General features: G+C 38.7%; 1 protein-coding gene across 1 annotated transcript in view; it reads left to right on the top strand.

Moving 5' to 3' along the window:
* The window catches only part of LOC126188267 (cold shock domain-containing protein E1), an 81,839-nt gene that overhangs the window by 4,507 nt on the left and 52,280 nt on the right, over positions 1–25,052 (top strand). The window contains exons 3-11 of the mRNA XM_049929837.1: positions 6,871–7,050; positions 7,125–7,324; positions 7,631–7,841; positions 16,006–16,235; positions 16,340–16,601; positions 16,866–17,036; positions 17,167–17,289; positions 21,924–22,126; positions 22,250–22,491. Coding sequence (XP_049785794.1) covers positions 6,871–7,050; positions 7,125–7,324; positions 7,631–7,841; positions 16,006–16,235; positions 16,340–16,601; positions 16,866–17,036; positions 17,167–17,289; positions 21,924–22,126; positions 22,250–22,491 — 1,822 coding nt within the window. The remainder of the gene's footprint in view (positions 1–6,870; positions 7,051–7,124; positions 7,325–7,630; positions 7,842–16,005; positions 16,236–16,339; positions 16,602–16,865; positions 17,037–17,166; positions 17,290–21,923; positions 22,127–22,249; positions 22,492–25,052) is intronic.

The raw sequence follows: 25,052 nt of genomic DNA, 5'->3' as shown, positions 1-25,052 counted from the left end.
TGCTGAGCTCGTTGATATTCTTATTAAGTTGCAGAGACAAGGGCATTATTCCAACGTTTGCCAAAATTGTGCATTTCATAAATACCACTGCTGCAAACAACATCAAACGTAAAGCAAGCATGGCTTTGGTTAGAGAAAGGATTCGTTTTACTCGGCATGAATTCGATTCTGTGTCAACGGACATGTTCCACATACATTTGGAATTGGCAGCAAGACTATCTTCTCTGTCGTGGGACTGGGTGGATGGTGTGACATGGGCTAAAGAAAACTGGAGCCATGATAAAGCTGATGAGGCAAACTGCCAAGATTGACAGACTTTCTAAACAGATGCAGCAGGAAGTTCCAACTCGACGTTCTGTTGTTAATTTGACAGAGAAAACTTTAGATGACGCGACTGTGTCAGTGCTAGCAAAAGGACTGAATTTTGCTCCCACACCTGTTTCACCGCCACTAGTGGATTTCGTCAGTGCCGTCGATACAGTGCCGTCTTGATACAGATGAAGCGGAGGAAGTTTGTCGAGAGTCTTGCCGTGTATTGACCAGGGGTGCACCAATGAAGAATAACATCTCGCCCATGGAGAGGATAGCCCTCCGTAACTTACGAGCAGATGTGGATACAGTAGTCTTAAAATCTGACAAAGGAAACGCTACTGTCCTCATACCAAGGGATGACTATATTAATAAGATCAATGTTTTATTATGTGATTCAACGTATCGCAAAATCGATAAGGATCCCACGAGTAGAGTAGCGCGAAAAACAGCAGAACTTTTATCAAATAGTTCTCTACCGAAGGAGGTCATCAAGAGACTGAAACCAAACAGTTCAGTTCCACCTAGGCTATATGGACTGCCTAAGATCCACAAGGAAAATGTGCCATTACGTCCAATTGTGAGTAACATTGGAGCAGCCACCTACGACCTAGCAAAATTCTTGGCATCTCTGCTCAAACCAGTGACAGGCAAGTGTGCACATCACATAAAGAATCTGGTGATTTTATCAGCCGACTTCGGTCACTACAACTGCAAAGTAGTGATTTATTGGTCAGTTTTGATGTGGTTTCACTGTTTACAAAGGTGCCTCTGGTGGACTCATTACATCTCATTGGCAATATGTTTGGTGCAGACATTACAGCGTTGTTTGAGCACACTCTCTCCTCTACATATTTTATATTTAACAACGAATTTTACGAACAATCTGATGGTGTCGCCATGGGGAGTCCTTTGTCTCCCCTGGTGGCCAATCTTTTTATGGAGGATTTTGAGGAGAGAGCACTCGACTCTGCCACTTTTAAACCGACAGTATTTTGGCGGTACGTTGACGACACTTTTATAGTGTGGCCTCATGGTCTGGACCGTCTCCAAGAGTTTTTACGTCACATGAACTCCATACATGAAAACATAAAATTTACCATGGAGATAGAGAGAGATGGTTGTCTGCCATTTTTAGACGTCTTGGTGCGACGGAAGAGTGATGGCACACTTGGTCACTCGGTGTACAGAAAGCCCACTCATACAGACCTGTATCTACAAGCTACTAGTTGCCACCATCCAGCACAAACAATGGGCGTTCTCAAAACCTTGGTCCACTGTGCCCATACTATCTCTGACGCCGACAGTCTTCAAGCGGAACTGGAACACCTGCAAAAAGTATTTTTGAAGAATGGCTTTTCACCTAGGCAAGTGAACAGAGTGATGAAGACCTGCAAACGACGGAACAAGGAAGAGGAAGAGACCTTCAGGTCGACTGTTTATCTACCATTTATTGGGAATATTTCTTCACAGATAGGCAGAATATTGAGAAAGTATCAAGTGAGAGTCATCTTTCGCCCTCCTTCCAAAATTTCATCACTGGTGGGATACGTTAAAGACAACCTGGGCCTGCGTAAACCAGGTGTTTACAAAATTCCGTGTGAATGCGGCAAATCATATATAGGGCAAACAACACGAACTGTGCAGGAACGCATTGTGGAACACCAACGGCATACTCGCCTTCTCCAACCCACCAAGTCCGCAATCGTCGAACATTGTATTTCCACAGACCATTCCATGAATTACGACGACACAAAAATTTTGGCCCATACATCAAACTTTTGGAGCTCGATTATCAATGAATCTGTGGAAATAAGATTGTCTGACAACGAGACTCTCATCAATCGAGATAGCAGTTATCAGCTGAACTCTGCTTGGAATCCTGTTATAGAGAAACTTCGTAGTCGACGTAGTTATCTGCATAAAGATGGAAATCGACCTGACACCGATACGCCAGGCTTTCGCAGTGGAGGGCGCGAGGCGCAGCGCACGGAGCCGTTATGAACTCGCACGCTGAGCAGCGCATGCGCAATGTCACCTCAGAAGGCTTTAAATAGCGGAGCTCAGCGCGTACTCGCCAGTACTACTACAGTGGCATTCACCTGAAGATGGCCAGAAGACTCTGCGCCGAAATATCGTGGCAGGAAGTTTCTGATATCCGGCAGTTCTCCCGTGTTTTTATGGAACAATCCTGCATAAACTTTATGAGTTGATGTCAATTCAAACAGTGGGTTGGCAGTTCACACTACAGCTGTTACTTGTTGTACTACAGTCTTCACTAACTTTTCAAAGATCATATTGTTGAAAAGTGATCAGCTACTGCTTTCCTGATTATAAAATCTGAAAAGTTGGCCACTTAATGTAGATTCCGCCAACATCGATTGGAAAAAGCAACTTTTAATCAACACCACCCAGTAGTCACCCTTCTATTGTATTGAGGATGCCTGTTTTTAGTCACCTTTGAAATTTATCATGAGGTCTTCCCACCTTTAGCTGGTCTTAACTATGCAGAGTAGAGCTTTTCTTATTCTTCATTGGTTTTGTGAAATTTTGGTTGATTGTAAATAAATATGCTTGAGCATATCTGTGAAAATAGCTTTGTTTTACAGTGTCATTTAATATATCTCATTAAGCATAAGAGGAAGTTTGTCCCTTTTTCGTGTCTTTGAAATTCATCAGGAGACCCAGGTTCATTGAGATATTTAGGCCACAAATTTTCATCTTCTGTGACTATCACAGGATAAGGACCTTACTGCAGGAACCATCAGTGCCATAAGTGCCCCTTTGGGTTGTAGTGGGAGTACCAATTCTAACACAGTATTCCTTCTCTCTCATTACAAACACCTCCCCCCCCCCCCCCCCCCAGTGGGAATTTGATTATTATTTGTTCCATGTGCACATCTTGGATTAACTGAAGCTCTCAATACCGCTTCATCAGTGACAGCTTCAAATGTAGTCCATACATCGGGTTATGGCACAAGCCAGTCTGTCATCATAACCTACATTTTAAATTGTCAGTTCAGTTTCTGTTTGCACATGTGTAATGTCACATGCCATCATTGTGTCACAGACAGATTTGGCATCTGGTATCAGTTGGTTCAGTTGACCTTAGGTCTTCAAGCTGTTTACATTTGAAGATCAAAGATATGTATTATAGGTGCAGTAGCCCAGAATAGCAGTCTTGTATGTATATAGATGTAGGTAACAGAGCGTATAGCTGCATGCACAATGAAGCCAGTTAATATTGTAATACAGTGTTGTTTCCTACCTGGTGTGGGTATTTCATAATTTTTGCGAACACCAAAGCTGTCTGAGTTTCAATCAAGGCAGAAATTGGAGTTCTTCAGCCTGTTAATAATCAAACATGCTAAGATTAGTTCTCCAAAGACTATTTTAAAAGTTCTAGACAGTATTGCAGATAAAACTGTACATTCCCATTTCAGCACTTTACTCGATAGATAAAATAGTCTGCACCCAGAAGGCCACGAGGAAAATTGTCATTTTTTACTGTTCTGAGAAATTTGGGAAGCAAGTGAAAACTGTCATATAGGAGCTTAAGAACTTTTTAAGACCTTCCCCATCTCCACCTGTACTATTTTCTTTTCCATGTTGTGGTGCACTGCACTCCCACATTAGCCCTTCCCTATCTCCATCTGTACTTTTTTCTTACAAGACACTTCTTTATTGAAGTCCAGTTGCAGAAAAACTGTTAAAAACAAAACAAACTGTTATCTGTGAAACCAGCAATGTGATGAAGATATTTACTATTAGAGTGTCATGATTGTGCAAATGAGTGGTTTTCCTGTAGTGTGCACACCATGGAAGGGCATACTCAAAGATTGTGGTACAGCCCAACAGCTTTGGCACATGATGTCATGATGATGGACATCCCTATTTCAGCTTATACAGTATGGCAAGCGTGGTGTCACTCTTTACACACATGAACACTCAAATTATACGAAAAATAGTTAATTGCAGAAATAACTTGAAACTAACAGAACAGCCGTATGAATTGTAACAATATTATGAAAAGGAAAGTTGCTATTCCCCATATAGCGCAAGCGCGCGCACGTGCTCTCTCTCACACACACACACACACACACACACACACACACAACTGCAGTCTCATGCAACTGAATTGGGTATTTTGGGTGGAGACAGATGAAATATGCACAGCGAAGAAATATCAAAACAAACACTACCAACAAAATCACACAAAAAAACTTATATTGGAAATTTCTCCTTCATAGTTCCAGTGAAGTCCAAAAACCCAATACTGGAATTTTCACTTGATGTGTATTGCTCTAAAGAAATTGAAGATACCACAAAACCTCACACAACTTGGCACATCCAATATCTAACACCTTATTGAGCCTATATAGCTAAAACAAAGTCTGCAATATCATAAAACCAAAATTACCTATGTGGGCTAGCTAAGGTTGAAAACCTAACTTTGTCATTGTAGGTAAAACAAGCTCCACAATACCTAAAAATCACAGACCAACATAACGACTAGCAACTAACAAAACAACCCAAAAAAATCAGCAAAAAAGCTGCATTACCACCAATTTCGATATACAAGAAACACACAACCAAGCAGATAAAGACACACACCATAAATTATGAATTAAACAAATAAAACTATAAGAACATACTTACTAACCAGATTCATCCGACACACGTCTAGCAAAAATAATGTTACCAGCACAATCTCTGTAATGGCCAGCCTAGACTTCTCAAACCAGGAACCCCTCCAGATAGAATGCCATGCATTGTCTAGTCAGCAATGCCATATATGCTAGTTCCTGGACTAAAATGCAGAAACTTCAGCCCATCTCATACCTTCTTCACAAACATGACACTTCACATACTTGGCAGTTTAACCAAAGAAAAAGTGGGAATTTAATAGTAGTCAACGTGTTGTCTTGTATTGTGGCCTGTAGGGACCTACTCTGAACATTATTGACGTATGCATAGCTAACAAAAAAACAAAACAAAATTAGATCTGTAACCATAAAAACACACAGTACTAATAATTGCAAACCCAAAATCAAATTTTCTAGCCATAACTGCCACTGATGCAGCCCCACAAACACTTTCAATATTATTCTCACAAATAGTGCTCAAGAAATCCAGTGCATTCCTACTAGCAGCACTCACGAACTATTTAGAAACATAAACATCCCACAGGAGAAAGCAACACCGTACATTCTGACACATACTGCAAACATGATCCATTTCAAATTTACCTCGCCGCCATGACGTCACACAGCACAGTTAAGTCACTGATGAAAGCAGACGGGTGCTACTGCAAACTTCAGTTGAGACATAGAAGGCTCTTGCACACCAAGACAGAAATAGGGAAGTGTGGAGGGAATGATATTTCCTTACCCAGGACAGTAGAGTGTGGATAGAAATCTCTATTGCTTTTGTGGACAACAAAGTATAAAATTGCATTGACACTAAGTATGCCTACACCAGTTATCACTATCCATTGTGACTCACAGCATGGTGTCCAGAGGCAAATGAAATCTCATTGACTGCCATGGGCAGAACAGTTGGCAATTGGACCGCCTTCTGATGAGAAGTGCACTATAACGTAATGTGTTTGTAGATTTCCCCAATCCCAATCTTGCACTTCGTGTGCCCTCTCAGTTTGGCATTATGAGTGGCTGCTGCTAATTTTAGTGTGCCATGCATAGAAATCTTACTGTTGCAAACATAATAAGGAAAGTTTTGGCAGAATGTAAATAATTTAGGAGTAAAGGATGCAACTCACTGAATAGCAGAAGCCTTGACTCATCAACTCGCACAAAAAAGAATGAAAACTTTGCTTGCTTTTGGAAGAAATCCTCTGATGAGTTAGTGTGTGTAGACACACACACACACACACACACACACACGTTTCTCCTATTAGTCAGCAGACCATTTGATATTTCCTTACCTAAGTATCCTTTGCCTGTAAACTGTGCATATCGCCACAAAATGAAGCAGGTGCTTAGTATATCTTTCAGAAAACTTGTTGTGAGGCCCATTGGTGTGTATAAAAGATAGATAGAAATGAAACTCAAGCAAAAAAGCATTTTCCGCATCTGTCATCATGTTTATCAACTACTATAGTCTGATGGGAGAATTTGGAAATTGAACCCTACTGAATCCAAGACCCATTTGGTATGGTGGTGGGTTAGGGAATTGTAGACCTCCTCTATAACATGACTGATCACCAAATTGACAGCAATAAATATTACTTTACATTAGTAGAAGATTTCAGTTTAATACTGACATTTTTGGTTTTTTATTATGGTATACCCATTGTAAGAAACAAAAAAGTGCAGCTATGTTTTTTAATCATAATCATGCTGGTGTAGGGACCAACGTTGGACCTGTCTCACCCATCATCTTCAGCAGAGGCTTGGGCTTTCTCAGGTCTTATTTATCTTAATAATGGTACATTATGCGACTGGTTTCTAATATCAGTGTTTGCTAATAAATATCTCTTGTTCCTGTTCTTTTATTATACAAATTACAATAGCTCATAAAATAATTTAATGTTCTTCACAGCACTCGTATGGATTCATTCAGTGTTGTGAGCGACAGGCAAGGCTTTTCTTTCACTTCAGTCAATTCAATGGGACAATTGAACATCTGAAGATTGGTGATCCAGTAGAATTTGAGATGACATATGACAGAAGAACTGGAAAGCCTATTGCTAGTGCTGTTACAAAGATAGCTCCAGAAGTGGTGAGTATTATTTTTATTTGCTTTATTAAATACATCCAAGCATTCCCACAGCCTGAAGTACTGTAATATTTCAGGTTTTAAGTGAAGAACGTGTCACTGGCAATGTTACCACTGAGTTGAGGAGTGATGGATCAGGAACAGATACACAGGGACGTATTAGCTATGAAAACCGTGGAGAATGTTTCTTCCTACCATATAACAAGGATGATGTTGAGGGTAATGTTACATTACGAGCTGGAGACAAAGTTAGTTTCCAGATTGCAACTAACCAGAGGTGAGTACATTTTGTGCTTTCCTGAATGTTTAAAATGTAAAATTTCTTTGAATTCGGTTTTAGTCTATATATAGTTCTTTCTTTTGCATTAAGAATATGAAATTAGCTTATGAGCTATAAGTCATCCTCTGTTTATCAAACATCACTTGATTTATGGCAGGATTTTCACTCAGTTGTAGGTTAAATATTCCAGCAATCATGTTTACAGTTACATCATAATGTAAAATGCAGTGAAAATAAATAGGCTAATGTCATCTTAACTGTTCCACTAATTTGGTTTGTTGAAATCTGTAATCTCTATTACAGAAATGGTAACCTAGGAGCATGTCACATTCGTTTGGAAAATCCAGCCCACCCTGTTAAGTACCGCGGTGTAGTGTGCTCCATGAAAGAAAGTTTTGGTTTCATTGAACGAGCCGATGTTGTTAAAGAGATTTTTTTTCATTTCTCAGAGGCAAAATCAAAAGATGAATTGCAACTTGGAGATGATGTGGAGTTCATCATTTTAACCAGGAATGTAAGTACTAAAGAAAAATATACATTAGATTTAAAATAAAATTTGTAGTTGATTCAATACAGCCCACCTACCATCTCCATCTCGTATGTCTCTTCATCTTACAGTAGCACCAACACCCAATGTCCTCAAATGTTATCACCCACCTTCAAGCAGTAAGTGTTCTGGTTTAAAATCCATTAAAAATCATTGTGTTCCCTCCTTATCTTCCACCCCATGAACTTACAGTTAATCAGGCCCATGAGGTCCTCATCCATGATTTTTGTGCATGTCACACACAGTCACATTCTACACACACTTGTCCCAGGGATCGAGCAGTTGAGAAATTCCTCTTGTTGAACTGTGTATGGCTCCCCAACTTCAGCACGGCTAACAGATCATCCACAGCCATTGACCAGTCACTTTGCTGTTCTGTATTAGCTCATACTGCCCTTTGGTAAGTGGTGAAGGACATATACTTTTGGGCATTTTCCCATTTGGATCCACCTGTCAGATACATCACGAAGCAATGGATGTTAAAGCCAGCTGTATGCCTTACAGCAAACTGGCTCCGTTACAACACAAATCTAACTTCCCAGAACATGGTAAAATATGTCACTACCATTATTTAAAGGACTGCAGATGTTTCTGTCTAATAGTTGTCTAGCAAATGGCTAGTTCCATGATGGAGCATAGTCATTTAGCCATCAGGGATAGGATCTGCCGATAATCTTCCAGTCTTCCATATTATTCAGGCTGGAGCCAAGTGTGTTGTGAAAGGGGGGGGGGGGGGGGGGGCAAAAATAGTCAAGGCATAAATTCTTATAATTTGCTTACCATTTCGCACCATCAGCAAAGACACAGAACTCGATGTGTAGAATCAACAAGAAAGACAATGTGCACTGCAGTGGCTGTACACAACAGTGGTGTAGCCCAAATGATGATGAAATATTTCAAGTAAATAGCATCTATTACCCATCAAGATCACATAGTTCAACAGTGAGTATAAAAAGATGAGAAGGCAGGTTCAACATACAGCTCCAGAAGAATAAAACTTCCTTTTTGTATGGGGGGGGGGGGGGGGGGTTATAGCATGCATTAAACATGGCTAGCAATACAATAGGGATAAAGTGCACTGTGACATGTTGTAACATTTGAATATTGAGTCTGAGAGACCTACATCATGTTATTTAACAGAATTTGGTATGATTGACAATACCCTGATTCATTGAGGAAATCAGTTATATTCATCCTCGAGAAAACTGGGAAGGATTGAACCATCACAAATAGCTATTGCAGTGTAGCACTTACTAGTTGTGTACTGCAGACAGTGGAGTGAATTGTCAGCAGCTAATGAGTGTTGATTCCAGGAAACAGAAAACTTTTAAGTTGCCTTCATGTGTTCTTTACATAGCAGCCACTCTACACTTTTTCCTAATACTCATGGAGGCAGCAGTACAATAGACTTTTTCTCACTAGGCAGCACTTGATAGGAATATTTTTTTGATATAGAAAAGGTCCACGGTTTCACATGGCAGTACAGTCCAGCAACTGTATTAAAAGGCTCTGGGGTTTTCCTCTTATTACAGTGTTATCACTGGTATATCCAGGAGAATGGTGTCCCACAGGGTAGCATCCTGTTACTTTTTTGCAATAACCACAAACAGTACACCGTCAACGGTCAAGAGCTCTGTTGGTGCTCTCCTTTTGGACACAATTTTTCAGTCTTTCACTCAACTTTTACTATTGAAAAAACTGCTTGTGCCCTTAGAAGACAAGTACCTGAGAGAGAGGGAGAGAGAGATATTTAGTTATGTATGCCATGTTCTTAATCGACCTGAACTGCTATTTGGGGGTGCCATTTTTTGATTCACAGATTCAGTAAAGCTCTGGATCATTATCTTTGATGAGAAATTCTCATCTTTGAAATGACCTAGTTACTACATCTAAACCATCTCAAGGCAATAACTCTGAATGCTGTAAACATGTTAAAATTGCATATTGCGTGTTGGTTTCTGTCTTTGGTTCTTTGGCTGACATTTGGTTGATAATTTTTATGATTTTTAGCCAGCAGGACTAGCTGGCATTTTCAAAGAATCACCCGTTTTTGCTGGTGGTGAACTCGAGTCAACTCACAGCCATAACTTATATGTACCTGTTGCAGTGTACTTCTCCCCTTGCTAAGTGCAACAATCATTTGCTGCAGCATGGGAATTGAGAATCTGTTCACCTTAAGGCCGTCTTCTTTCTTGTTGAAACTACTTTTCTGTTTGTGAGATTCCATGGCTACTACAAGTGGATGTGGTAGCTCTTCTCCACAGCAAGAACCTCTGTGTCAGCAAATTTTGTTGTATGATTGGTCTTGCCCAGTGCTTACTCTATGGCAGCAGATGTCTCCAACTGCCTCAGCGTGCAATACTATTTGTTCAGTGATTCTTGTGTCAGTGGTTCATCCAGTCATTCCAACACAGACTTTTCCACATGTACAGAGTATATGGTCTATTTCCAACATTGCAAGTAGGTCCCCTTTGTCCTTTGGCAATCAGACTCTCTGAACTTGGTCAGTTTTTAAATAGTCTTTGTGTTGTGTTTGCACAATACACAGCCGATTCTGTCCCTCGCCCTGGGCATGTACGGTAGAAAGGTCGTATCAGACATTTCTTCTTCCAAAATGTCATGTCCCCAAGTATTAGATTTTGCACCACATCTTATGCAACAGGTGGTGTACCCAAAAATTCCAGCTGTTGCTCCTTGTGTCCGCTGTGGCTCACGTATTTGACCTGCGTGTGTTATGAGCATGTTAATCATCCCTTATTTCTGGCATGGGTGACAATTTGACAGTTTGTGCAAGTATTGGTCTATGTGCATTTTTTTTTTTTTATTTATTTATTTTTTTTTTCTTCGGTACATGCTGTGTCCTAGGTTGTATCCATAGCACCTGGACAGTACCACAATTAGTTTGCAACTTACACTTATCATGAAAATTGTGTGTCAGAATTACATACTATTTTATACTGAAGAGTTCGATTGTGAAGCAGTTCAGTGTTACTGGAGGCCATACCTAAGACTCCAATAGATAAGAGAACCTATTTTTCATTGTTTTTAACAGTTATGCGTCAAACATAGTGTCATTATGTGGCATTTACTGCTTGTTAGTGCTGTGTACTAACTGAATGCACTCTGTCTCGTGGCTTGTAAACTTGAAGTACAAAGATCTTTTGGAATGTTGACTGTACAATGAAAGTGTGGTAAAGCTGTCCTGCAATGGGAGTGCTGTCCTCTGTGATGGTTCAGTCTGATCAAATTGTTCATTGTAGTGGTTTATGTGCTTGGTGCCATCACATAGTCGTGCTGTGTGTGTGTCATCACTTGTTGTCATAGGACACTCTTTATTAGGGGCACGGGGTATCTGATGTGCCTGTTATTCAATAACTGCCTTAGTTATTGTTTTCTGTTTTGGATGATGTCACAAATGATGTAGTCTTATTGTCTTGTCAAGTCTCTGTTATTTGCCTGTCATGATTGTATCACAGGTGGGGTTCTGGAAGTAGTAGTGAATACTGCTTACTTAGGGGAGTGAAATGAGTCCTCTAGGGATTATGAAGCAGCCCAACCACATGCTCTGACTGTATATCACAACAAGACAAAGCCGATCTATAAAATAGGGAATGACACCACAAAGAGGAGATGATGCACATGGAAAGTCTGAGATATGAATTAATTTGAGAGAAATACACTGATGCAGTAAAAACAATGTAGTTCTCAGCAGAACAAGAAGGAAAGGACAAGTTAGGGCTTGGGAGATTGTGGGGAATTGATTGAAATATGTAGTGTAATAAAAGAAGGAAGAAAGGTCAAGAGCTGGTATTTCAGTTGTGATGGAGAGCTTTTTAAGACTGTCATTACAAATATTGGAAAAAAATAGATCCATACCAACATGGAGATTAAAGGATGTATAATTAGTGTTGGAACATAATCGCCATGTGAAACTGAAACAGAATTTTTAGAAACTTATGGATATAGTAGAAATTTTGGGGAAGAGCCAGAAGACCTAAATGTTCATACAAAAGAAAATTTGAAAGTATACTGTTGTGTTCATATCGGTGAGAGAGGAAGAGAATGAGTATAATGGATGAATGTACATCTTGTCCAAATAAACCACTGGACATATGAAGTTCTCTGTCTCATTTGTTTGTAAAAACGTGATCTTGTATGTACAATATCCAAGTTTGATTTTGCATTTGCAATCACTCATTTTTTTAAATTGAAATCTGTAAGGCGTCTTGTGTGACAAATGCTGTGAATTTACTTCATTAAGATCTTTCTATATTTTCACAGAAATTGGTATGTAATTACAAATTGATGCATATTGTGACTGGAATAAATGTTATGAGCTCTTCACTTTCCCATTGGAATGTTGTTGTGGTCTTCAGTTCAGAGACTGGTTTGATGCAGCCCTCAACGCTACTCTACCCTGTGCAAGCTTTTTCATCTCAGAGTAACTACTGCAACCTATATCCTTCTGAATCTGTTCAGTGTATTCATGCCTTGGTCTCCCTCTATGATTTTTACTCTCCACACTTCACTCCAATACTAAATTGATGACCCCTTGACGCCTCAGAACATGTCCTATCAACCGACCCCTTCTTTTAGTCAACTTGTACCACAAATTCCTCTTCTCCCCAATTCTATTCATTACTTCCTCATTAGTTACGAGATATATAATCTTCAGCATTCTTCTGTAACATTACATTTCGAAAGCTTCTATTCTCTTGTCCAAACTATTTATCATCCATGTTTCACTTCCATACATGGCTGCACTCTGTATAAATACTTTCAGAAAATACTTCCTGACACTTATATCGATACTCAATGTTATCAAATTTCTCTTCTTCAGAAACACTTTCTTGCCATTGCCATTCTACATTTTATATCCTCTCTACTTCGACTATCATCAGTTATTTTGCTCCCCAAATGGCAAAACTCATCTACTACTTTTAAGTGTCTTATTTCCTAACCTAATTCCCTCAGCATCACCTGATCTAGTTCTACTACATTCCATTATCCTCATTTTGCTTTTGTTGATGTTCATTTTATATCCTCCTCTGAAGACGCTGTCCATTCCATTCACCTGCTCTTCCAGGTCCTTTGCTGTCTCTGAGAGAATTACAATGTCGTCAGCAAACCTCAAAGTTTTTATTTCTTCTCTATCGGTTTCAATTCCTACTCCAAATTTTTCTTTTGTTTCCTTCACTGCTTGCTCAATATACAGATTGAATAACATCAGTGATAGGCTTCAACTGTCCCTCACTCCCTTCTCAACCATTGCTTCCCTTTCATGCCCCTCGTCTTTTATAACTGTCATCTGGTTTCCGTACAAATTGTAAATATCCTTTCACTCCTTTTATTTGACCCCTGCCATCTTCAGAATTTGAAAGAAAGTATTCCAGTTGACATTGTTAAAAGCTTTCTCAAAGTCTACAAGTGCTAGAAACATAGGTTTGTCTTTTCTTAATCTACCTTCCAAGATAAAGTCATAGGGTCAGTATTGCCTCAGGTGTTCAAACATTTCAGCAGAATCCAAAGTTATCTGCCCCGAGGTCGGCTTCTACCAGTTTTTCCATTCGTCTATAAGGAATTTGTGTTAGTAATTTGCAGCCGTGACTTATTAAATTGGTAGTTCAGTAATTTTTAAAGTTGTCAATTCTTGCTTTGGATAGGAATTATTATATTCTTTTTGAAGTCTGAGGGTATTTCGCCTGTCTCATACATCTTGCTCACCAGATGATAGAGTTTTGTCAGGGCTGGCTGTCCCAAGGCAAGTTCTAATGGAATGTTGTCAACTCCTGGGCCCTTGTTTCAACTTAGGTCTTTCAGTGCTCTGTCAAATTCTTCATGCAGTATCATATCTCCCATTGGAATATATTTTCATATTTGCCACACTTCAAAATCATATACATCATATAATTTGTAGAACATGGACTTACTGAACTTTTTACCTCTTGGAAGTTTGCTCTGTCACCTTTTCTATTGTCAGTCGTGTCCTTTGTCTTCTTGCCATCAATGAACTTAACGACGAGAGCACACACTCAGCTGCAAAGACATTTTTATGCTATTTTTCATTTGTTCTGCCAGGTAACAACACATACTGCTTTTGAAATATACGGAAACTGTTCCTAGAAATTTGTTTTGTGACCAGATTAATACTCAGTACATTCAGGATCTCATTTATTATGTTGCCTCTATTACATCCATTTGCGTCAGTTATCGCATTGACCTAAAGTTTGCTATAAAAGTTTGGGGAAAGTCGTGTATATTTTTTTCAAGAGAAGTGTAGTGATAGGAGGTTATCTCAATTTTTCACCACTTAAGTGAATCTTACACATTTTTAAACAGGCCTTACTGTGTGTGTGTGTGTGTGTGTGTGTGTGTGTGTGTGCGCACATGCGCGCGTGAGTGTGTGCGCGCGCGCCTGTGTGTTAAAGTATTAAATTATTACTGAGAGTCACTGGGATGTGACAACAGTACATAAGTGACTAATATCACTATTTGCCCTTACAAATCCATTACCAGGTCTGCTGAAAGGGTCTGTCTATATGCCAAATCTGTAATCGTGTTACCACATAAGAATGTCACGAAAATCCTCTTCTAGTTTATAAGTAACAGCGTAATCCTCCAGGCAAGAGGCAGGTGAAAAGCTCTTTAGATACTGCTTCTGTAGAGGAAGGAATACTTCACTGCAAGTGTATTGTAGAATCATATTCTTTCTGTCAGGTAATATGTAGGCTCACAGAATGCAACAAGAAATTGATTGTTAGTTATGTGTATTTCTAACAGGAAACTTTCACGAGAGTTGGAAACATGAATGATCTTTGGCTAGTATTTATCCTAGTGTTATTCCTAATGATAGCAAAGGGAAGATACTGTCATAACAGATGAATTTTTACTCTATGTGTCATTGTTATATACAACAAACTTTCCTGCACCATCCAAAAAAGGTGTAATCTCAATCCTGATGGTGAAAAGTAAAGTGCTGCTGCCCTGCCACAATTTATTGGGCAGCTCCACATGTGTTTTAGTAATATTTCCATATTCATTCAAGTCTGTTATAAAACTTATCTGCGATTGAATATTAGGAATTTAAAAAAAATGTTTTAAAGAGATTATAATTATGTAGGGATTGATATGCCACATATACATATTATGCATTCATGCACATTTTTGAGCTAATTTTGAAGATATATCTTTTCCTTTTTGGTAGCTCTTAAAAGCATGTAATGATAATATTTTTTTTAAAGGGCTGCACTATTTTTTTTCTTCCTGCTGCTTGTTAATAGAGGGAAGTCAGTCAGATCTCCTTGTCCACCCACTCTGCCCAAAAAAATTTCAGTTCCTTGTGTGCTCAATATCCTGTTTTAGTAGATACTGAACCTTTGTAATTGTGTATATATCTTGGATATTTTCTTATGATCTTTGTCTGCGTAAGCTCTCTGTTTTTGTGACATTTGTAATGACGGTGTAGTAGGAAACTCAAGCACATTCTTCTTTGCGGAGGGGTATCATTTGCTTTTATTTGTTTACTTTACATCACTTACATTGTAACCACTACTTGAAACAATGGTGACATAAATCTTTAATATAGTGCTAGGCAGAGAAATGGCATACACCATTTAACACTCATTCTTCATGCGTCAGTGAAAATATATTCGGCCATAAAAATCTTGACAACTTACCTAGTGATGTGATAAATCTTATGTACAAAAAAATTCAAACAAAAAACTGAAATCATTAACTTACCATTTGTATAAAAAAGGTGATTTAAGATTAAACTAAAACACTATCGTGTAAATAGACGCTAGTTGCAGTATCTTGTACTGATAAACTGTTCTATAATTGTTATCTGACTGGTTTATTCCACATCATTGCGAGAGACTATATTTATGACCCACAGAACATGAACATGATTAACCTTTCAGGTAGTCCTAATTCTTTTAGTTTTTACACTGTTCCCAAATTATTTCTTATTTCTTTATAATTTCAAATTGCACAATCTATGCCTAATGTCAAAGACCAAATTTATTTACGTCTTACTCAGTTTCAATATTTATATTTCTGTCAATGCTGCATTTTATTAGATTTTAGTGTATGTGTATTAATAATGATTTTCTGATGAAACTTTTATTATCAGGGGAAAGAAGTTGCCTGTAACATCACACGACTGCCTCCAGGGACTGTTGTATTTGAAGATGTGGGGTCAGAAGTGATGAAAGGTCAGGTGTTGAAACCCTTAGAAAGAGGTCAACAAATGCGTCACCTGAATGATCCACTTCCTGGACGCATACGTTACCGCGCTGCTGATCATTCAGAGGTTGAAATACCCTTTGGTGATAAGGACCAGAAAGGAGACTTCACTTTGAGGTGTTAAATTATGCATTTTGTTACAGACTTTGACAACTTATAAAGTGTGTAGATTTATTCTTAAATCTTTTGATTAACTAATCTTTCTCTTCCTTGGTCCATAGACATGGAGACTGGGTGCAGTTTCAGATTGCAACAGACCGACGCGATCAGCTTCAGCGTGCCACAAATATTTCTCTGCTGGATGAGTCATTTGTAGTTTCTGGAGAACGTCGAGAGCAAGGTGTTGTGGCATCATTAAAAGATGGATTTGGTTTCCTTCGATGTGTAGAGAGAGATGCAAGGCTCTTCTTTCATTTCAATGAAGTTTTGGATGTAGACCGAGAAATATGTATTAATGATGAGGTGGAATTCACAGTGTCGCAGGTACGACAGAAGACTTGTTATAAAGTATCTATTCTATATTCAATCCTGGTAGATGTCAAAAACCTATGTCTGCTGAATTCTTTCATGTTATACCTCATTTAGTTGAAATGTAATAACCAACAAACTTCGTATATTAATGTGACCTTCGATAACGATTATAAACATGCCCTTATTTTGTCTTTGTGTAGAAAAACAAGTGTATAAAAATGTTCATTTTCAAATAATATTTTCTGAATATATTACATTCTTTGGGTTACATTTCAGGAGCAGTCATCCTTTTCTAATGTACGACAAAGTGCGATTCGTGTGAAACATCTTCCACCTGGCACAGTTGAATTTGAAACTATCATAGAAAAAAATCTTAGTGGTACTGTCACAAAAGAGGCCCAAATGTTGAATTGGAATTCAAGAAGTCCCACAAAAGGCGGCAACCAGGTAAGTCATTCTCTAATTAGTCACTACTTCTTCTTCTTCTCCTCCTTCTCCTTCCCTTTTCAAAAGTTCTTTGTAAATGTTGATTTTATATTGCTCATTGTTTTAACTCTTATTTTTTCTCTCTCTTCAGTCAACTACTGAAAAGTCTGGAGAGATGGGAGTTATTAGCTATCAAGCTAATGGTACGAAAAAGACTGTAAACTTCCTAGCAAGAGATTGTGATATAAAGAATTATCCAAGAGTGGGTGATAAGGTAAAAAGCTGAATAGTATTCATATTGATAGTGATGTAGCTATGCATTCTGTTCTTTTATAATGGAATAAGATAACTTATTAAGTGACCTAATGCCCATTTTGATGGGCTAAAAACTTCTAGCATTTTGCTGTCTAATGTTACTAGGGCCAACCATATTAATGTGACCACCCCCTATGTTCACTGTCAACATGCAATAGCCACTCACAGACGACAGGTGGCAGAACAAGCAGTGGAGGGTGTATAAAGTGTGTCAATGGAATGTAGAAAGCAGTGCAGTCGGTGACATAATGTAGAAACAAAGCGATTTATCTGACATTCAGAAAGTCATGGTCATTGGCTTTCAGGCCAATGGTGGAAGCATTTCTGAAACAGCTAAGTTTGTAAACTGTTCGCGTCCCACCATGGTTAAAGAATACCATGCATGACAAAAAGGCACGATCCAAAACCAGCACTGAGGCAACTGTGGTGCACCACAGGCCATAAAGGACAGAAGTAAACAATGGCTGCAGAGATGTATACAGGCGAATAGACATGCAACTGTTCAGGCACTGACCTCCCAGATGAACCAAGGGGCTACCAACACAGTCTCCTCAAAGAGGCTTCAGTGAATGTTGCTGCGTACGAGCTTCCACAGCAGGCACCTGGTTCATTTATGAATGCTGATAGTTGTTCATCAGTGACAAGGCTGGAGTTTGCATGCCAGTACCACAACTGGATGTCGACTGAGTGGGGACAGGTGGCCTTTTCAAATGAATCACATTTTATGCTCCATCAGACAGCTGGCCATTGGCGTGTGTGAATGTGCAACAGTCATCAGAAGGTTCCAGGCTGGATGAGGGAGCATTATGGTCTGGGGAATGTTTTCGTGGCATTCCCTGGGTGATATCCTCATTCTGGAAAGTACAATGGATCAACACAAGTATGTAGTTGTCCCAGGGGACCATGTTCACCCAAACATGCAGTTTGTTTTCTGTCGGCACGATGGTATCTAACAGAAGGACAATGCAATGTGTCAAAGCTCCCAGTGTACTTGTGTGGTTCGGAAAGAAACAGGATGAGTTAACTGTACTCCCGTGGGCACCAAACTCCCTAATTTAAACACTGTCAAGAATCTGTGGGATCTTCTCGATCGGGCTGTTCATGCCATGCATCCTTGGCTGAGAAACTGAGTGTAGCTGGCCACAGCACTGGAGTTGACATGGCTCTACAGCCCTGTCAGTGCCTTCCAGAACATTGTTAACTCTTCCTGCATGTCTGCACTGCAAAAAGTGGTTATTCAGGATTTTGACATTGGGGTCACATTTATCGACTGTGGTGTTCTATATGATGGTCTCCACTTCTGACGTGAATGATTAGTAGTACAAAGTGTATCTTACCTGAAGTGCATAGTCCTACATGTGGGCTGTTTCTTTCTCTTTGACCAACTACACTCCAATATACTGAAGATTTTACTGAAGTAGGTAGTTACACATGATTAGGTATTCATGTACATAATGGTAGTAAGAAAGTTGAACTGTTTGCATTGTGCACATCCTGTAAGTTTTATGCCATTCAATTCACTATTTTTGCTGCAAGTGACACTCATAATAGTCAGTAAATTTTATCATGACAGAATTTATCGTAAGTTGAAGTAGCTTGGTCTCTCTATAAAGTTGGTTTAGAAACCTCTCCTTTTGTCATCATTGTGTGTTATAAAACCTGTAAGTTTTATCACTTTTGTGTTAGTTTTTTATATAGACATTATGAAGTTGCCAGAAAACAAATTTGCTGCCAAAGTGAATGATTTTTGAACCCTTAATTCTCATTAAGGACATCTGATCCATATTTGTGTTAACTGCCACTTGAAAGAACACCTTTCCCTGTACAAAATATAAAAATTTCCACAAATGGTTTTTTTCCTGGAAGGTCTAAAATTGTGGCTGGAGTTTTGGCATGCAAATGATTATTGGGTCATTCCAGAGAAATGTGGTCATAAAGATGAAAAATTAATGTTTACTAAACTTGGCACTCTCTCACATCAAACCGACACTAATGCTCTTCAGTTTAATATTTTGCTATCAATTTCTCCAGAAGCAAGATTTTTTAGGAATATCTCTTGGAGGACGTGCAGTATAGCATTCAACAAAAAATTGTAGAAATGTTTGTAGTCATATTTTCTGTCCTTGGTTTCTGAGGAGGAAAGGGGCATGTAATCAATTCATCACGTCAAATTGATGCTCACTTGTAGCATCATTGGTAAGTATTGTACATTTTTTTATGTAAGGAAGGATAGGAAAATAGCAATCAGTCACAGTTCAGTTGGTTTTTTCTTATTCTTGCATATCCAGATTTCAGCCCTAAATAATCGTCTTCAGTGTAATTAAATGAGTTATAATCCAGCAGACTCCCAGCAGTACATGTCCATATGCCCAGGCAAAAGGAATCTGCATGATATGGATATGCAAGAATAGATAAAAACCAGTGGGATTCCTGTAGTTGCTGTTTCCTATCCTGCCTTATAATATTATACCCTCACTGTCCACAGGGACTCCACATGGAGTCAAAGTTGGCATTTTTTGTATGTTTGACAGTTTTCAGTACTGAATCAAAAGACTGCATGCTACACTGTTGTTTGTTGCCATGGAAGAAATGCACTTGAATTACACATTCTGGTCTGTACGAGGACACTGATCCTGAAGAAACTATGGGGCCAAGCAATGGTGCATCACTTGAAACTAAGCAATGACTAGATGATTTTACTACAGAGACAGCATCAGAATCTCTGTACTGATTAGTCACCACTTCGATTCAAAAAGTCAAACACAAGATTGTGAAACTAAAGTCTAGGGAAGTAATTTTACTGCTTGATTTTGCAGAAAATTACTCCTGTGTTGTACAGGATATTGTACCAGATGCTGTCAATTGTTTTCACTGGGAAAGTAGTCAAGCTACTGCGCATCACACTTTTACCTATTTTGACAAAAATGAGCAAATGAAGTAAAAAAAATCATAATGAGTGATAGGCATGATACAATTGCTATTTTGTAAAAAGGTCCTGTATTTTCCGATACTCCAAAATATTGATTGCATGAGAAACTTTGCTGGAGATCTGTAGAATTTGAGGGGCAAAAAGTTTTTTTTGGAAATTTTTTATAGAAAAAGTTATTCTTAATGCAGTTATGGATCAGGTGTCCATACTCAAATGCAAGGGTTCAAAAATCACTTACTTTGGCAGCAAATTTGTTTCTGGATTACTTCATTCCTGTCTATCTCAGAAACTGTGAACCCAAAAATGACAAATTTACAGGTTTTATAAATGAGGTATCAGGCAATAAGGTCACAAAAGGAGAGGTTTCTGAACCAGATACCTACACATATGAAGCTACCTCGACTTTGGAGAAATTTTGTTATGACAAATTTGATGGACAACTTTGAGTACCATTTGGAGCAAATATAGAGAGACAAATGACAAAGTTACAGCATGTGCATATGCATTACGCACATCTTGCTTTAGTTGTTTAGTTAACTTCACACCTGATTTGAACAAAGTGTGAGATGATAATGTATGGACCATCTTTAAAACTAGGCCACTTAAAAAGAAATTACCCAAATATTTCACTGGACTGTTCACTTTGTTTCTTCGTTGCAGACAGATCAGTAAACTGTGTGTATTGATTTGTGATGTACCACCAGAAGTACTCATTTTGCAAACACCCAAATTAATTTTAATATTGTTGAGATTCACTTGGCGATGAGTTTATGCAATAGTTTAAACCTACAGTAGGCAAATTCCTGATTTTCAACTTAATTGCCCCATAATACAGCCATTTGTTGAAAATATTGTGCTCAGCAGTTGTAATACAGAACCTTTCATTTCATCTGTGGTTTACACTTCCATGCATTTGACGTGTCACTAAAGGTTACTCCTAATTACTTCCACTTTTTACAAACTTCTACTGTTTATTTTCATGTGCCAACTTTCACACTTGTGAACATCACATATGTTCGATTACTTCAGGGACTCAGTAGTGCTGGAATAAATTACTGTGATATTATAATTAATCTAGATACTAAGATGTTCACAATTCATTAACCTGACTATTGCATGTGAGATAGATTAGTTAATTGATAGATGTTAATAAATATAAACACATCAATTATTTTGTAACATGCATTTTCTATTTGACATGTTCCACATCTATGAGAATCTATTTGCTGTGGCTACAGAATAAATGTCGAATCTAATTTAGTGTGTGTGATGTTTCCCGTTGGCTGTGGGACCCATTTATTTTTTTCCTGCAAAACACTGTTCACATGTTAAACACTGAATTGTACTTTTTTATAGTATGCGTCTTCAGTATGCTGTTTCCTTTGTGTGGTCTCTTTAATAACTCACTACATTATTTGCCATTATAATTTTTTACATCCTTCTGTAACACCATAAATGCACTCATATTCTTCTCCTTTGTTTTTTGAACTACAGTACCTGTGTTCCACTTTCATAGAATGATATGCTCTGTACATACAGTTTTATAAATATCTCACCTTACACATATTGTAAGGTGATATGCAAATGTTTAAAGGTAGATGTAGTTTCTGATAATTACTGATCTCATAGTTCATATATATTGAAGCAGAATGTTTTTCTTGTAGGTGGACTTCAACATTAGCATGGTGAAACGAAATAAGGAACTTGTAGCAACAGATGTTCATGTTACAGCAAGGAGCCAATCAAAAACTGGATTGGGTCGTTCAAACAGTTTACCATTGTGCCAGGGTTTTATTGCCGCTCTGAAAGATGGATTTGGATTCATTGAAACTCTTGCTCATGATCGTGAAGTATTCTTCCATTTTAGGTATTTATTGTTAGTTTCACAGAACACGTCATCAGTTTTATTTCTAACAATGAAATTTAAATTTTCCTTGGTCCATGTATTTCAAGTTATGCAGCAAATTTAGAGGCATAATTGTCATTGCAGCAACTTTGATGGAGATAATGCGACCTTGGAGATAGGCCTGGAAGTTGAATATAACTTGGCAACAAGGGGGTCATCAGGCAGCTGTCTTACAGCAGAAAATGTTCGCATACTACCGAAGGGTACTATTGAACTACCTCCAGCTCAGGGAGATGTATTGAATGGTATTGTCATTCGGCCCTTAAGGAGTGTGAATCCAGATCAGAGTCAGTATGCAGGACTCATTCAGGTATCTACTGAAGGAGGTGAGTACAAAATCATTACTTCATTTGCACATCTTCAATCATTGCATACAGTGTGATGATTATTGAACTATATGAAATAAAATAATTATAACTTCTGAATGGTTTGTGTTGGACATTCAAATTGCACCGTTGGCCACGGGGCATGCTGGGAATTAGTATGCACATGTGTGTGTGCCTTGTTGTTGTCGGACATTTCATTTGGATGGGTTCATCAGTAATCAACATTGGCACATTTGGGGCACTGAGAATCCGCATTTCACGGTCAAGAAGTTTATTCACCCTCAACGGGTGACTGTGTGGTGTGCAATGTCCAGTCACGGAATAATTGATGCAATATTGCTTGTTGGCACGGTGACTACTGAATGATACGTGAAGGTTTTAGAAGATGATTTCGTCCCCATTGTCCAAAGTGACCCTGATTTTGACAAGATGTGGTTCATGCAACACAGAGCTTGACACTATCATAGCAGGAGAGTGTTTAATGTCCTGGAGGAGCACTTTGGGGACCACATTCTGGCTCTGGGTTACCCAGAGGCCACTGGCATGGACCTCAATTGGGTGCCGTATTCTCTGGATCTGAACACGAGACTCCTTTTTGTGGGGCTGTATTAAAAACAAGGTGTACAGCAATAACCCCAAAACCATTGCTGAGCTGAAAACAGCCATTCAGAAGGTCATCGATATTTGTGTGCACCACATCACCGCCAATGATGGCAGACACATTGAACATGTCATCCTGTAGTTTGTACCGTATTTACTCGAATCTAAGCCGCACTTTTTTTCCGGTTTTTGTAATCCAAAAAGCCGCCTGCGGCTTAGAATCGAGTGCAAAGCAAGTGGAAGTTCTGAAAAATGTTGGTAGGTGCCGCCACAACTAACTTCTGCCGTCGAATATATGTAGCGCTACACAGGCACGGCGCCAAAACCTCCACGTCAGTAAATAAATTAAAAGAAAAAAAGATGGGAGACGAGCTTTTTTTTCTCCGCCCCGAGTTTCGACCACTGCACTTTCATACATTATCCAACAAAGTAAATACAAATTCCGTATTGTTCATCTTCGAATGTAACAGAATTTCGATGTACTACGAAAATCCGACATGCAAGACTGTTTGTGATGTTTGTCAATATGGCCAACTCTACTTTCTGAATTTTTTCCTACCTGTGAGAAGAGATGGTTGCTAATAGGAACCTGATGAAATGTGAATCACATGCAGTATTCTCTTCACCATAAGAATAATACGAATATCAACATTTTGTCATGTATTCTTTCGTGTTTGCTGCTATCTCATTTAAATCCTGCCTGCCTAGTAAACTACGAAACTAGAGTGAGACAACAGCAAACGCGGAAGAATATGCGTATCGTGTCATGTTTATATTCGTATTATTCTTATGCCTAATAGTGATACTGTCAGAAATGAAGCATGGCAACTGACTAGATTTTTAATTCTAAGGTGACTAATTTCTGTGCAGAATTTTATGCACTAAAGCAGCGGCCGCAAAGATTTTCAAACGGAGAAACATTTTCGCCTAACTCTCCTCGTTCAGAACATATTCTGTCATACACAGTCTATTATTTGGTTCTTGTTGATCATTATCAAAGAAAGCAACAGTGTAAGTAACAACAAATAGCAGTCTCTTGCCATTGTTTCGCTAATGAGACGATTACTCTCTCTTTTTTTTTTTTTAATTGTAAGCGGCAGTAGTGCGCACAAAAGCAAGCCATGCCGCGAGCGGCGACAGGCCGTAAACACGCACTATCAGAATGCGACAAACAATGCGTGACACAGTACAGTAATGCATTTTCAGCTTAGAGTGACGCAAACACCTATAACAAAGAAAACAGCACTTATCAGATCAAAGCAAAATAAGCAATCGATTCAAACCAGACGAAGCATGTGGAAAAGGAAGGGTACCCGTATAAATACGGACAGAGCGTCTGACACGTAGCAATGGCTACCTGGTAAAGCTTAACTGCTAAGCTTACGACTCGAACCAAACTACTGTAGCTGTATCGTCATTCATTCGACCTAAATTGTGTCTCATATTACAATGGACCAACTTTGTTTCGATTTGGAGGTGCGGCCTAAAACTTTTCTCTCCCCTTGAATTTCAAGTCTCAAATTTCCGGTGCGGCTTAGATTCGAGAATTTTTTTTTCCTTTATTTCGAGTCTCATTTTTCAGGTGCGGCTTAGATTCGAGTGCGGCTTAGATTCGAGTAAATACGGTAACTAATTTTAAGTTTTTTTTCATGTAGTTCAATAATTGTCACCCTTTACATGTCAGTACTTTTATGGCCCAAGTTTCCACTCCACATTAATCTTCATCCAAACAATTGAGAGCGAAATCCAAAACTTCCCTTTTTAGCCTTTAATGCATTTTTCCCTCCCAAATGTGACAGAACACTGGAACTAGCGTGTAGCTGTGTGGCTTCTGTTATGATGCAAAGTACTGAAAAAATCTGTATGTGAGCCATTGATTTTCACAAGTATTTGAAAGTTGTGTTTATTTCTTACAAGCCTAGCATTAATGTTTCAAATAGATATTTTATTTACTGGTGTAT

Source organism: Schistocerca cancellata, chromosome 5 (genome assembly GCF_023864275.1).
Source record: "Schistocerca cancellata isolate TAMUIC-IGC-003103 chromosome 5, iqSchCanc2.1, whole genome shotgun sequence".
Taxonomy (NCBI): Eukaryota; Metazoa; Arthropoda; class Insecta; order Orthoptera; family Acrididae; genus Schistocerca; species Schistocerca cancellata.
Note: the sequence above shows the minus strand (reverse complement) of the source record. Positions and strands in the feature narration are given on the sequence as shown.